This window comes from Mustela lutreola, chromosome 4 (assembly GCF_030435805.1).
Source record: "Mustela lutreola isolate mMusLut2 chromosome 4, mMusLut2.pri, whole genome shotgun sequence".
NCBI lineage: Eukaryota > Metazoa > Chordata > Mammalia > Carnivora > Mustelidae > Mustela > Mustela lutreola.
In genome coordinates, this window is record NC_081293.1 from 108,481,271 (window position 1) to 108,495,703 (window position 14,433).

The following is a 14,433-nucleotide window of genomic DNA, read 5'->3' on the forward strand; positions in this document are numbered from 1 at the left end:
ATTCCTGCCACCCCTCAAGGAAATGGCAGGGAGGAGTCAGGGCCAGCGTCCAGGTCTGGCCTGCCATTCGCCCCCTACACTGAGTGTTCTCCCGCCCGTGCTCAGTGCCAATGTGTGATGACATCGTCCACTCTTTCTAGCAAGCCCTTTAACAGTGATCTTTCCTGAGAAGAGTCCTGACTCTGAGCAGAGCTTCCCTCCCTTACAACCACCTGCTCAGGACCCCTCTACATCCACCTCCAGGGAGGCTGGCCGGGCCGGTGGGTGTGGCTCTATGTCCCTGGGTCCCCCCAAGTCCTTACAGAACAGGGAAGGGGTCAAGGTCCAAGGAACACAGGCAGGCAGCTGCCTCCATACCAAAGCCCAGGCCGGGCTGGTTAGCGAGGCCTGGGCTTGACCTCTGCGGGGCTGAATGTGACCGGTCCCAGAAAGGTCTCAGCACGCCAGCACTCTCCTGCCACATGCAGGGGGTTCTGTCATCGTCACACGTCACCAGCTGACCCCAGACATGACCTTCAAGGCAGGGCAGCCTGCGCAGGGCCTCACGACCAGCCAGCATCTCAGCTCGGACCCACCTAGAGGTACTTGGGGTACGTGAGGGCGAGCACTTTCTTTTGTGCAAAGGAATTTCAGGTGGCCGGGCGGGAGCTGTGGTACCCTGGAGCCCACCAGACACAGCCAGCTGGGCTCCCCCCGCCCCCCCCACAGCTCCAGCCCCCCCACACACACACACAGCTCCAGGGACCTGCACTTACGGGGGTGGTGCGTATGGGAGTGGTGCTTATGGGGGCTGCGCTTATGGGGGCTGTGCTTACCGTAGCCAGTTCGTCAAACTTGCCAAAGAGCTCGTTCAGGAGTTTCACCAGCTCCTGGGCCGTGCACTGCGACGCCAGGCCCGTGAAGCCCACGATGTCCGCGAAGAGGATGCTGCAAGGAAAAGGCACCAGGCTGCCTCCCCGACAAGCATGCGGGGGCCCAGAGCCGCGCAGAGGGCTGCCCTCACCATCCCCCAACATGAACCTGCTTACTCCTCAGGGCGGGCTGGAAGGGAAGTGTCCGGGTTCCCGTTATAGACATGGCTGGGGGAAGCAGGAATGCCCATGCGGCCACAGGGCTCTTGCTGACCTCCCAGGATACGGGCGGGGCACACTCCATGGCCACCAGACCTGCCCCCAGCCCAAGAAGGCCAGTGGCCAGCAGCCAGTGAGCGCAAGGCTGCCTGTAGGATGCGAGTGGGCCTTCTCGCCATTTCCCCTCCTGCCGGCTGACAGGCGACAGAGCCCCGGTATTGTCACAGCCCCGCAGTGGAGCCCCAGCTGGGGTGTGCGTCGGGACAGGGCCTTACCTTGCGGGATGGAAGCCTGGTGTGTGGGCATCTGATTCCTACAGAGTGGGGTGGTCGAAACAACAGCGCCCACCCCCTACCCCCCACCGCACAGGCTCCCTCTGCCTCACACAGCACAGCGGTGCCCTCACTGTGATTCTGCCTGGTACAAAATTCCGCCCTTGAACGTGCCACCCCAGCCCCTGCTTCCAGCCCTCCCTGTGAAAAATCACACATTGGTCTTGTGGGCAGTCACCTGCCTGTGACACGCCTTCTCTCCAGGTTTTCTCCTAGTGTCTGGCCCTTAGGGCTCGATTACAACATGTCTAATGGTGTCCTTGTTGTGTGTGCCCTAACCGAGCTTCTCCAATGTGTAGGTGAGAGCCTTCCATCAAATTTGAGATATTTTGAGCCATATTCTTTTTCAAATATTCTTTCTGCCCTCTTCCGCTCCCCTGGGACTCATCATGGGTGTGCTGTTGGACTGGCCAGTGTCCCTGGAGTCTCTGAGCCTCTGTTCTTGCTCCATCACCCTTTGTTCATTCTGTTCATCAGGTTCCACGATCGCAACTGCCTGTCTTCAAGTTCACCAATTCTTTCTTCAACCTGCTCACATCTGCTCAATGTGGAACCCCTCCCCGACCTCACAGTGACCTTCTCATTTTAAGTATTATATTTTTCAAAGTCAGAATTTCTGGAAGTCTTTCTCATGTTCTCCTTTGTTTGAACACAGTTTGTTCTTTGAATGTATGTAAAACAGGTGATTTAGGGGCCCCTGGGTGGCTCAGTCAATTAAACATCTGTCTTCAGCTCTGGTCATGATCTCAGGGTCCTGGAATGGAGCCCCATGTCTGGCTGTCTGCTCAGCGGGGAGTCAGCTTCTCGCTCTCCTTCTACGCCTCCCCAACTCGTGCTCTCTCTCTCTCTCTTTCAAATAAAAACTTTTTTTAAAATGGGGAATTAATTCTATCTAGAAGTCCAATGTGTGGGCTTCCTCTAGGACAGCTTCTATGGACTGCTTTTTTCATTCCTGCATGAGCCATACATTTGTGTTTTTTGCATATTGCACATGTTCTTATGGAAAACTGAATAGTATAAGGTGGCAAGTCTGAAATTGAGAACACCTCCCACCCTCAGGATTGGGGTTGTTCTTGTTGCTATTTATGTTGTTATCTGTTCAGTAACTTTTTGTTGCTGTTGTTCAGTGACTTTTCTAACAAATCCTCATGTGAGACCATTAAAATCTCTGGTTGGTTAGCCTAATGGTCCGTTAATGGCTAGACAGAAATTTCCTCACATGCCTGCAGCCAGTAAGTCTCTCAGTCCTTGATGATGGGCACGTAGCCAAGCAGATTCCAGCTCTGCCTGACTCTACTCTTCCTGGTTACACATGGCCTCAAGGTCAGCCTCAAGACCTCAAGGACAGCCCAGAGTCCTCGTGGTCCTTCCTGAGCAGGCACACAGCCCTACCGTTTGGCGTGATCTTCTGATTCCCAGAAACATTCACAGAGCCCTGACAGACATCTCATTCCCCAGTTTTAAGATTTTAGTGCCCTGCTGCTGGCCTCAGTTGCTATCACTGCCTGTGACAGCTATGATGTTAAAACAATTGTCACTGATTGTTTTTAACAAATGTCCCAGGGCAAAAGCTGTTCACACTGAGTGTTGAGTCAGGTCAAATAAAGACAAGCCTTGAGCAAGGTTTTCCAGGGAATTCCCAGACAGTCAAATAAGGACAGTTCTCTGAGAATTTGTCAAAGCCCTAACCCCATTCTGTCCCCTCAGGTGGCTGTCAGTGGGCAGGTTTTCACTGAGATTGCAGCCAGTGGTTTTCAAAGCCATCGCAGAGCTAAAAAGAGTGAACAGGGTAAGTGAGAACTCTACAAAGCTCACTGTTTTTGCCAAGATTTAGCTGTTTCTCTTAAATACCATTCCTGGATTCCTCAGGCTTTGGCTCATGTCCGGTGCTCTGACAACGCAGACTCTGACAGTCTTTGTCAGTACTGTCAAGGCTTCTATGGAGGAGAGGATTTACAGATGTCCTTACACCACTGCTCCTGAAGGCATCAGCCTTATTACTTGTGAGTGGAGTCCTGACTTGGGTCTTTAATCCTGATGGGGTGGGGAACCAGTGAGGGATTCTAACAAGGATGGTGAGGAGGACAGTGAGATGTTCACATCTGGGCTGGAGGAAGGCACCTCTCACCCTGTGTGAGTGTGGCCAGGGAAGCTAGGCTGGGGCTCGTGCCATCAAGGACGGGACCCAGTCTCGGCTTCTTCTCTTATCTCAGAGCTGTCACACGTGCACCTGTTGGGAAACGTGGCATCCCCCCCCCCAGGGCATGTGGGTGGAAGGAAATGGTGACTTTGCACAAGGGGGTTTGTTGTTGTAGGCCAGAAAAAAGGGAGAGAAAGGCACATGGGCACTGAGCTCCAGACTCACCCCCCCACCTGCCACCCCAGGAGGCTCTTGACGTCTTATGCCTTCCCTGCTGTGTGCAGATGCTCTATGCCCCTCCCTCAGGCCCTCCCTGGATTGTTCCGGTGGTCTTGTCTCAGCAGGGGGCTGGGTCACTGTGCCCTGTCCTTACCCACCATGGAGAGAAAGGGAATGAAGGGGAAGTCTAGGTGAATGTCAGCGCCTTTGGAGACTCAGTCCACAGCACTCAACACAACCAGGAGGGTTTTACTCTGTGGTGTCTGCAGGGCCGCGTGGCAGCCACCAGCGCCTGCCTGAGTGACACCTAAGTAAGGTGCCACACTTAGCTAGTGTAAGTGCTCTCCCGGGGAAGGCACGATGGAATGGAGCACAGTTATTTTTAGTTGGGTCTCGAAAGACAAGCACACAAACACCAGAGTGTGTCTGGGGCAAGGCCGTTTCCTCACCTGTAAAATGGGAACGATCCCTACCTCCCGGGGCCGCCGGGAGAGACAGAGCGTGGGCCAGAGGAGGTCTACCCCAGGCCCCGGCGCCGAGCAGAAGAACGCTCAGCTGTCACTCCAATGTGGGCCAAGTCCGCTCAAATTCCACCACCCAAACCAGCTCAGGGCCAGAGTGCCAACCCTCTCCACTCTCGAGCCCACGCAGGAAACAGGAAGTGAGGAGTAGGGGGGACAGAGCGGCTGTGACACTGTCAGCCAAGTGTTCTCCTGGCCCGCCCTCCGTGGGACCTGCTTCCCGGCCGGCAGGTGCTCACCTGGGCCTCCTGACCCACACCCAGCCCCTCTTCCCCTCAAACGGGGGACCCTCCACCCCTACCGGCCCACGGCTCCCACCTCTGCCATCACCCGCACCCCCACGCTTACCCCTCACCTCCTTCCCCCACCCCCCACCATCGCCTCCTGCCTCCGTCACCTTCTCTACCTCTCTCAGCAGCCCGTATCCATCACCTCTGCTTCCCTCAGTTCCCACCATCCCCATCAACGCCCGTCCCTGCAATCGCCTCCTCCTCCTCCTCCCCCCACACCTCCTTCAGTGGAGCTGCCCGAGGCCCACCACCGCCAGCCGGCGTCAGCCCTACCTCACATTGTCGTGCCGCTGGATGTAGATCTTGTGGAAAATCCTCTCGGGGGGCTTCAGGAAGTCCTCCTTCATCTCCATGGCAACATTCCGGGGCAGAAGACTCATAAGCAGCCGCTCCTGGACAGGAGAGACAGACCCGTGTGACACAGCGGAGGCCTCCCCACCAGTCCTCAATCACCCCAAGGTCGGCACCGGGATGCTGCCTGCATGAGGGCCCAGACACCTCCCACCATGCACCAGTGCGCGGTCTGGTCTTGCAGATCCCTGCCTGGCCCCCGAGCCCTGGCGGGTTGTGCCCAGGCCTGGCCTCTCATTCCCCGGTGACTCGCTCCCAGAGAACTGGGAAGGGGCCCGCATCTCCACCAGAGCGCCCAGGCCACCGTGGCAACCCTCCTCCATTGCCCCCCCCGACCCGTGTGCCCCAGCTGCCCCGTGCAGGGCTGACAGGCAGGAAACACAGGATGGCCCGGCCTCACTCGCCACCCCACTGCCCAACACGGCGCTGAGATGGACCTCAAGATGGGCTGCAAACACCCATTCCCCAGGACCGACAGGCTCCCATGATCTCACAGAGACAGACAGACAACACTGCGTTTCCCCCTGGTCTTGTCTTCCCGTTTCTTCGTTCTCTATGGGGGTCAGATTTTCTTCCCCTGCAGAGAGTGGAATAAACATCTAGGCTTTTCCAGAGGAGCACGGCTGCCCCAGAGACTCCATCATTCTTCTGAGGACCCGGTTTCCTCATGCAGACTCTGCCTCTCTTCCTCCCAGGGATCCTTGCCTGACCTCAACCCCACCGGCCCTTGACCAGCCGGCCACACCTGCATCAGAGGCCCCTCCCTCGGTCCCTCTCACGCCCCTTCCCACCCTGCTTCCAAAAGCAAAGGGAGAAAAACCAGCATTGCGATCCCCCGTAGAATTAGGGAGGACAGCCAGCTTAGAACAGCAAACACAGGCATTGACAGGGCAAGAGGAGCCCCTCCCTTCCTCCCTCACTTCATCCCTCCAGCCCAGCTCTGCTCTGGCCCCAGGCCCTCATCGGCAGCCAGTTCCGTTCCCAGAGGAACTCCAGCAGAGCCCTCAGGCACCTGGCATCCGCCAGCCCAGCGTACGCAGCCAGTGACCCTGCAGGACCACAGATCCATTCCGTGAGGCCACATCTCTGCCCGGAACAGCCACAATCCCCTGCGACGACCTCAGGAGGACGGTGGGAGCGGTGGCAGCGACAACAGTCACCCAGAGCCCAGCAGTCCTCTGGGAAATGGCCACGGAGGCCTGGGGCGGGGTGTGTGGGCTCCGGATTCCACAGAGCCCTTGATGGGCCTGCGACAACATACCCCACACACTTGAGAAGTTTCCACAGGGACCGTGTTTCCACATAAGCTGCCAAGGGGGAAAGTCGGGCCCAGCCCCGTGAGATGTGGCTGGAGCCGAGCATGGGTCGGGGAGGCCGGCCCTGGTCTCGGGCCCAGAGCCTGTGCCCGGAGTGAGGCCTGGCTGTACCCCGAGGTCCACCCACATGGCTGCCAAAGGGACAGACTCCGATGCAGAGGGACCTCACAATGGTGCAATGGCCTATGGCCACTCTGGACGTCAGGTCAGCTGTGGGGAGAGGCCTCAGGTCCTGGCCGAGCACATGGAGTCCAGACGTGGACATGTCCAGGCTGAGCGTGTGAGGACAGCCCTGGGGGTTAAAAAGCCTCTACAGAGTTTATGGGAGCTGGTGGGTGACTGGGGTCTGGCAAGTGGACGCCAAGCCCCCCCTTAGCCAGGAGGCCTGGGGGTGAAGACTGAGACAGTCTGCGGGTGGCTGGCCGTGCCCAGAGGCACGGCAGGGCTCACACGCGCTACCACGAGAGGCCCAGAGCAGCATTAGCAACGCGCACATACTTGGAAGCTTCTGGAAATGCTGTGAGGCACAGGCAGGGACACAGGTAGAGCTGGACCTTACAGAAGGTCGGCCACGAAGGGCCCAAAGAACACACAGCTTCACGCTCTTTCCTGGGAAGGACCCTGTGTCACGGGGCCCCACACCCCAGGTAGCCTACACCACCGAGCCATGTTTAGGGGCTCGGGGGGTGGCACCTACCCCCTGAGGGAGTGCCCTGCGTGGAGGGTCCCTGGGGAAAAGGACGGCAGCCTGGCCTCGCATCCCAGCTCTGCCTTTTTGGGTCAGTCCTGCGCTATCTGATTTCCAACCCATGAGACGAGGAGACAGGCAGGTGTTGTCTGAGAAGGGGTCACGGTACCGTGGGGCCCCACGCCCCATCGTGCCTGCCAAACCTCCAAGTCCCACTGTCCTGGGTTTGGCACTGAAATCCTTCATCAGCTCCTATAAAAATGGTGTATCAGATCTAACAAGGGAGGCCGCTTCCCCTGCGTCTATCACACACACACCCCATTCTCCTAACGCTCTGGAACCGCTCTCTCTCTCCGGGGATCCGGCTGAGGACACAGCTCTGGGACTTGGTCTGTGCACCACCCCAGCTGTCCTCACTCCACGATCTGGAGTTAGGACAGGGAAACAGAGACAGCTACAGACCAAGGGCTGCGCCAGGAGGGAAGGAGGGCCTGAAAAGGCAGACTGGGCCAAAGGGAGGGCAACATGCTAGGCAGTGGCGTCAGGGGCTAGGAGAGAGGCGAAGGCAGAGCTTGCCGCTGTCCTCAGATCCCTTCTCCACCTCTAGCACAATCGTCTACCCCTTCCTCTCATCTGGGGCTTGGTGACCTAAAATAAACACTTCATGGTCCAGGCTCCCCACATAGCTAGAGGTGGCCCATGAGATGGAGTCTGAAAGGTCATGTGAGAGCTACTGGAATGTTCCTTAAAGAGAGCCTGTTCTTCCTTTTCTCCCTCTGTTGCTGGGAATACAGTTACGATGTCTGGCTCTCTACCCACCATCTTGATTCACGAGGATGAGGGGACACACACTGACAATGGCAGACCAGTTAACAGATGGAGACTGGGTTGTCAGGGTCACACGGATCAGCTCTGCCACATCAACCATAAAGGGACTCCCGGGAACCTGTATATGAGGGAGAAAGAGCACGCTTGCCTGCATAAGCCTTTGTCATATGAAATTCCTAAGGGCAGGCTGTCCTTCTGGCCAGAGGCTCAGTATCAGCTCCGTGCACAAGATTAGGGACGGTACCTAAACCCAGCACACACAACCGGGAGTAAAGGCACGCCACGTTCCCATAGGGAGCAAAGCGCCATCTGGCAAGATCAAGCGCCCATCCCCGATTAAAAACAGCAAAACCTGGGACAGAGTCATTCTCTGACATCATAAAGACATTACCTGCAATCCACACCCAATCTCGAACTAGCCCTAAACCCCAGGCAGCAGTGAGCACTGCGAACACGGCATCAGGGGGCACAACACGGATGCCTTCTAATCGGCACAATAAAATACAAAGCCAGATATCCAAAGGGCAGGTTTATGAAAGTGGACCTACAAAGTATCTGTTGATCATACAAAGCACCCCAGCATCCTGTGAACCTGACGACACTGACCCTGACTATCAAAATGAAGCTTAAAATAAATGTACGGTTCCTTAAAAAAATTCGATATTTGAGTCACAGCTTGGAGGACTCTGCTTATGGGAGACGTTGTCTTCCTCCTCCCGCTACGTGTACTCAAGTCCAAGGTGTTACATGTGAAAGTCACAAGAAGACTCTGGAAGGCAGAGGGAAGGAGGCACAGATGTGGGGACAGAGGAGCAGCCCAGAGGTGAGACCATAGGCAATCTGTTTACCTTGTCTCCCAGATTGGGAGCTGGAGACAGGGCAGCCCAGAAATACCCAGAAACACCAGCAGGCACCAAGCTGGTGCCTCCCCTTAAACCCAGCTCTCTCTGGCCGAAAGGCCAGGAGAGGGGCAGCCTCCTGAGAGGAAAACTCTAGATAACTGTCCCACTCCAGACAAACCACTGAAACTCCTGCACATCACCACACTCCTCCACTGGGAGGAGGCAGCATGCACACCAGGGCACCAGCAGCCCGGCCTTTCTGGATAGTAGCACACACAGCCTGCTGCTCAAGTCAGGGGAGAACAAGGGCTCTTCTGCTCTTCCCTCCCAGGCAGGAGCCAGACCCCCCTCCAGCGTGGCAGTAAGGAGGAACCACCACGAGCCCCAGCAGAGGCCCGGTGTGGAGCACAGACTCTCCACCGCACCTGCAAGTGGTGTCCCCTTCCCCTGCCAAATGAAGGAGTCACAGAAAACCAGCCCAAAACAGAAGGTCCAGACAGGACCCAGAGTCTCACTCCTTATACCCCAAAAGTCCTGGTTCCTATTGAAAACCTCTCAGCATCTCAGAACCAGAATGGTCTCAGCAAATGAATAAAGATAATCAACAGGCAGCGACACCCGGACAAACACAATAATCAGAGTAATTAACAAGCCTTTAAAGCGACTATTCCAAGAGTAACTCGATGAGCAGCCACAAACACATTTGAAAAAGGGGGGGGGGGGGGACTCCAGCAAAGAGATAGAAGATACAAAAGAGAATCAAATGGAAATTTTAGAACCCAAAAAAATAATGAAATAAAAAGCTCGACAGGTGGCAGAAAAGAGAGGAAAGCCTAGGAGAAAGCCTGGGAGAAAAAATCCCAAAAACACAGTGACCCATGGGACTGTAATAGAAGATCCAACATTCATGTCAATGAAATCACCGAAGATAAGAAAGAAAATGGCTGTAAAAATATTCAGAGAAATAATGGATGAAAAGTCCACAAAGTTGACCAAAGACATAAACCTCCACACTTGGGAAACTGGGAAGACCCCAATAGAGACAAACCAAAGAAGTCCATACCAGGACACAACATAACCAAACATCAGAAAAATAAGACACCAGGGGCACGTGGGTAGCTCAGTGGGTTAAAGCCTCTGCCTCTACTCAGGTCATCATCTCAGGATCTTGGGATCGAGCCCTGCATCGCATCAGGCTCTCTGCTCAGCAGGGAGCCTACCTCCTCCTCTCTCTCTCTCTCTCTCTGTCTCTGCCTGCCTCTCTGCCTACTTGTGATCTCTGTCTGTCAAATAAATAAATCTTAAAAAAAAAAAAAAAAAAGAAAGAAAAAGAAAAAGAAGACAACAGAGTAGCCTTCATAGCAATGAGAGAGTAACAATGCCTCTCCCTCAGAGGAAAGGTAGTTTGAATTAAAGCAGATTTCTCATCAGAAATCATAGAAGCCATGAGAAAGTAGCATGTTTTTCCAGTACTGAGAGAAAAGAGCATATTTCTCCAGTGCTGAGAGAAAAGAACAGTCCACCCAGAGCCCTTCAGGAATGAAAGAAATCAAGACGAGCTCAGACAAGGGAAGCTATGAGGATTTGTCACCAGCACACCTGCCCAAAAGAATGGCTGAAGGAAGTCCTTCAAACAGAAAGAAAAGAAGAACAGGAAGCATCTCTGGGAATCAGGGAGGAAGAAATAACACGGTACGAGCAAAAATATGCATGATTACAATATATTTCTGTTCTCCTTTATGTGCTGGTTGAAGGAAGAATTATACCACCACCTGATGTGGCTCTAAATGTGTGCAGAAGAAAGACTTAAGATGGTTTCTCACAGATGAGGTTGAAGGACAGGAAGGTGGAGTTTCTGCACTTTACTCTAACTGGTAAGATGGCAACAACAGTAGAATGTGATGTTATGCGCATAGTGAAAAACCTCAAGCCTCACTGAGGAAGACACACGCTCAAGGACACGACGATAAATCAAAACTGAATTCTAAAAAAAATATTCAAGTAACTCACAGGAAAACAGGGAAAAGAAACAGAGAAGAAAACAGAAAACAAAACATAAAATGGAACACTTCTCCTCTAACATAATAATCTCGTGAAAAATAAATGTTCTAAACACACAGAAGACAGACACTGGCAGACCAGATTAAGAAAGCATGACCCAACTCTATAGGGTTGCCAGGAAACTCACACATAAAATAGTTGGGCTCAACGGAAAAGGATGGGAAAAAAATATCACGCAAACATTAATCAGAAGATAAAAGAAGAGTCTGTATTATTATCAGATAAACTAGACTTCAAGGGAAAATCCTGTAAGTCAGATAGGGACATTACACATGATAAAATACAGTCTACCCAAACACAGCAATCCTAAATATGCATGCACCAAACAGCATAGCTATGAAATACGTGAACCAAAACCTGATAGGACCAAAAGAAGAAAGAGACAAATCTGCAATGTTAGCTGAGGGCTTCTGAGAGAAATAAAGCGATATAAAAGCTGGACAGAGACCACCAATAATACAAAAGCACTCAGGAGGACCACCATACAACAGTATACAATCAACAGAAGTGCAGAATACACATCCTTTTCAAGCATCCCAGAACACACACCAGAACAAGCCATTTCCTGCCTGGATCACGACAAAAACTTTAGCCTATTTAGAAGAAATCAAATGATAGAGTATGGCCTTGGAAACTCATGGACTCCAACTAGAAACCAATAGCAGAAAACAAAAGAAAAAACCCAAATATTGAGAAATTAAACAAAATAATTCTAAGCAATCCAGGAGCCGAAAGGATATCCCAAAAGGAACTTTTAAAAATACACAGAACTGAATGAAAGTGAAAATACAACACACTAGTATCTGTAGCATGCAGCTCCGAATGGGAAATTTAGGAGACTATAGGCTTGCATTAAAAAAGAGAAAATTATCAAATAAATAATCTAAGTTTCCATCTAAAGAAAACAGGAATAGTAAACAAAAGAAGAAATCAGTGAAACTGAAAAGAGGAAAAAAAACCAAAATCAATGAAACAAAAATGTGATATTTTAAATATATCAATAAAATATACAAACCTCTAAAAAATAATAAAAAAATAAAAATAAAAATATATATACAAACCTCTAACAAAACCAGTGAGAGAGAAAGAGAGACAGATGCGACACAAATACACAAAATCAGGAAAAAATTCTATCACTACAGACCCTACAGACAGCAAAAGGTTAAAGGGAATAGTAGCAACTCTTCACACAAATCTGACAATTTCAAAGAAATGGACAAACTTCTCAAAAAGCATAACCCACTAAAACTCATCCAATAAGAAATAAATACTATAGGAGTGGGACAAGATGGCGGGGAAGTAGGAGGAGGCGCCTTTCCAACCTGTACCCTAAAGTGAGCTGATTACCTACCAAAGAACTCCGATCACCCATGAAATCAGCCTGAGATCAGAATTATACACGTTTGGATCTCTACAGCGGCAGAAGACGCCAGTGGGCAGGTAAAGCGGAGTGGGAACATCAGACTGATACTGGAAGTTAAACAAAAGGGGGAGGGAGCCACCAGAGGCGACTGGTTGGAAAAGTCACCGAGAGGGAGAGTGCCCTGCATCTGGGGACCAGCATTAACTTGGAGACTGGTTGAAAGCACTCCAAAAGAGCAAAGGATCGTGGTGGTGGGATGACTGTGGGAATCGGGGCGGCTAGGGACAGGGGCATAAGTCCCTGGTCCCAGGACAGCCTCCCCTGGCGCTGAGCCAGAGAGAGTGCAGCAGAGAAACCAGGTCTTGGTCCCTAAGCCACCAGCACGCCCAAGAACGCGTGGGGTCCGGATCCTGTGAGGGGATGGGAGCCATGCCAGATGGCAGAACGCCCGAGCCCTGCTATAGAGCCTGAGATGCACGCATCCCTCATCCTCCCCTGAGAGAGGTACAAAGGCCCAGCTGGCGCCCTTTGATACACGCCATTGTTTCAGAGCCTAAGACACGTGCACCAAACTCTCCCCCAAGAGAGGTGCGTGCAGCCTGGTGCTTTCGGACCTGCGCCCCGTTCTCAGAGCCTGAGACCCGTGCACGACCCACAGCCTCCCCTGAAAGAGGTGCGCACAAGCAGGGCGCTCTTAGACCCAGAAAGACCAGGCACTCCCAGCCCAGGACGGCAGAAAAATCTCAGTGTGCGATTGCTGCTTGGAACCTCTCTGGTGGTCTGGAGCTGCCCAGACAGCCACCACTGCCATGGCTTTGGGTACAAGCAAAAGATCCTGCATCCCCAGGGACTGTGACTCGGAACCTGCTCTGCCAGCGGCCAAGGGGGATCTTATTTGGGCTCTGCAGCCAGACTGAGGCTTCTCTCTGAGAGGGAGGTCAGGGTGCACTTTGTTTTCCTCTAAAACTACAAAAAACATCAAAAGCGGTCAAGGTGAGAGAGAAAAAAAAAAGAAGAAAGAAATACTATAAACAAAATATTTTAATAGCTCTGTAATCTATTAAGTAAACTGAATTCTTAATTTAAAAAATCTGTAGATCCAGATGGTTTTACTGAATATGATACATTACGCCAAGAGAACACAACCCAATTCATTATATAAAGTTAATATTATCTAACACTAAAATTGGATCAAAATAAAAAGAAAACTACAGACTAATATCCCTGAAGAATACGGATGAAAACACCCTTAACACAATATTAGTGTATCAGCAATACATAATAACACCTGACCCGGGTTTAATCAGGGGATACAATGCGAGTTCAATATAGAAATATCAATCAATGTTACACCATATCAAGAGGATAGAGAATAAAAAACACATATCTACACTTGTGAGCATAGCTAGCATAACTAGAAACTTGTCAAGTCACTATGTTCTACACCTGAAACTAATGTAACATTGTTGCACATTGTAGTTACACTGCAAGTATAACATATATTTAAATAAAAAGGTTTTTTTAATCACACAACAATTGATTCAGAAAAAGAACTTGACAAAATTTAACATCAATTCCTAATGAAATCCTCAGAAAAATAGAAAGAGGGGGTAACTTCTTCATCTTAATAAAGAGCACCCAGAAAAAAGCCTACAAATTATATCACACTTAATGTTGAAACACTAAACTTTTTTTTTTTTTTTTGAAACCAGGAGTAAGCCAAGGATGTCTGCTTTTCCCACCTTTATTCAACATAAAGCATTGGAAAGTACAGCCAGTGAAATAAGGTAAAAAAAGGAAATGAAAGGCACACATACTGGAAAGAAAGAAATAATACTCTAAATATTTGCAGATAATATGACGATCCATGTAAGAAATATGAAGGACTCTGCACAACCATGCCAAAACAAAACAATATCGAAAAACAAAAACAGAAACAAAAGCTCAGAAGGTTGCAGGATACAAGATCAACATACAAAAATCAGCTATATTTCTATACACTAAGAATGACCACATGGACACTGATACCAAAAATACAATTTATCATTGGCAATTACTCAAAAAATGGAATTGATAGGGGTAAATATATCAAAACACGTATAGAACTTGCATGCGGAGAACTACAAAACAATGGTTAAAGAACCTGAAGAAGATCCAAATAAATGGGGAGACATACTATGTCCATGGACTGGGAGACTCAACATGGTAAAGATGTCAATATTTCCCAAATTGATAGACAGGCTTATCACAAGTCCTATCAAAATCCCTGCAAAGATTTTAGTAGACAAAAGCCATATTTATTCTAAAACTTATACAGAAAAGCAAAGAAACAATAATAGCTGAAATCATTTTGAAACAGAACAACAAAGTGGGAGGAATCACTCTACCTGATTTTGAAATTATATTGCCAAA

The 14,433-nt window shown here is 50.7% G+C and overlaps 1 protein-coding gene across 2 annotated transcripts in view; it reads right to left on the reverse strand.

Moving 5' to 3' along the window:
* ADCY1 (adenylate cyclase 1) overlaps positions 1–14,433 on the reverse strand; it is a 93,525-nt gene that overhangs the window by 52,324 nt on the left and 26,768 nt on the right. For both annotated transcript variants that reach the window (XM_059170663.1, XM_059170664.1), the window contains exons 3-4: positions 4,846–4,964; positions 816–927 (exon numbers count right to left, since the gene is read on the reverse strand). In XM_059170663.1, the coding sequence (XP_059026646.1) occupies positions 816–927; positions 4,846–4,964 (231 nt within the window). The remainder of the gene's footprint in view (positions 1–815; positions 928–4,845; positions 4,965–14,433) is intronic.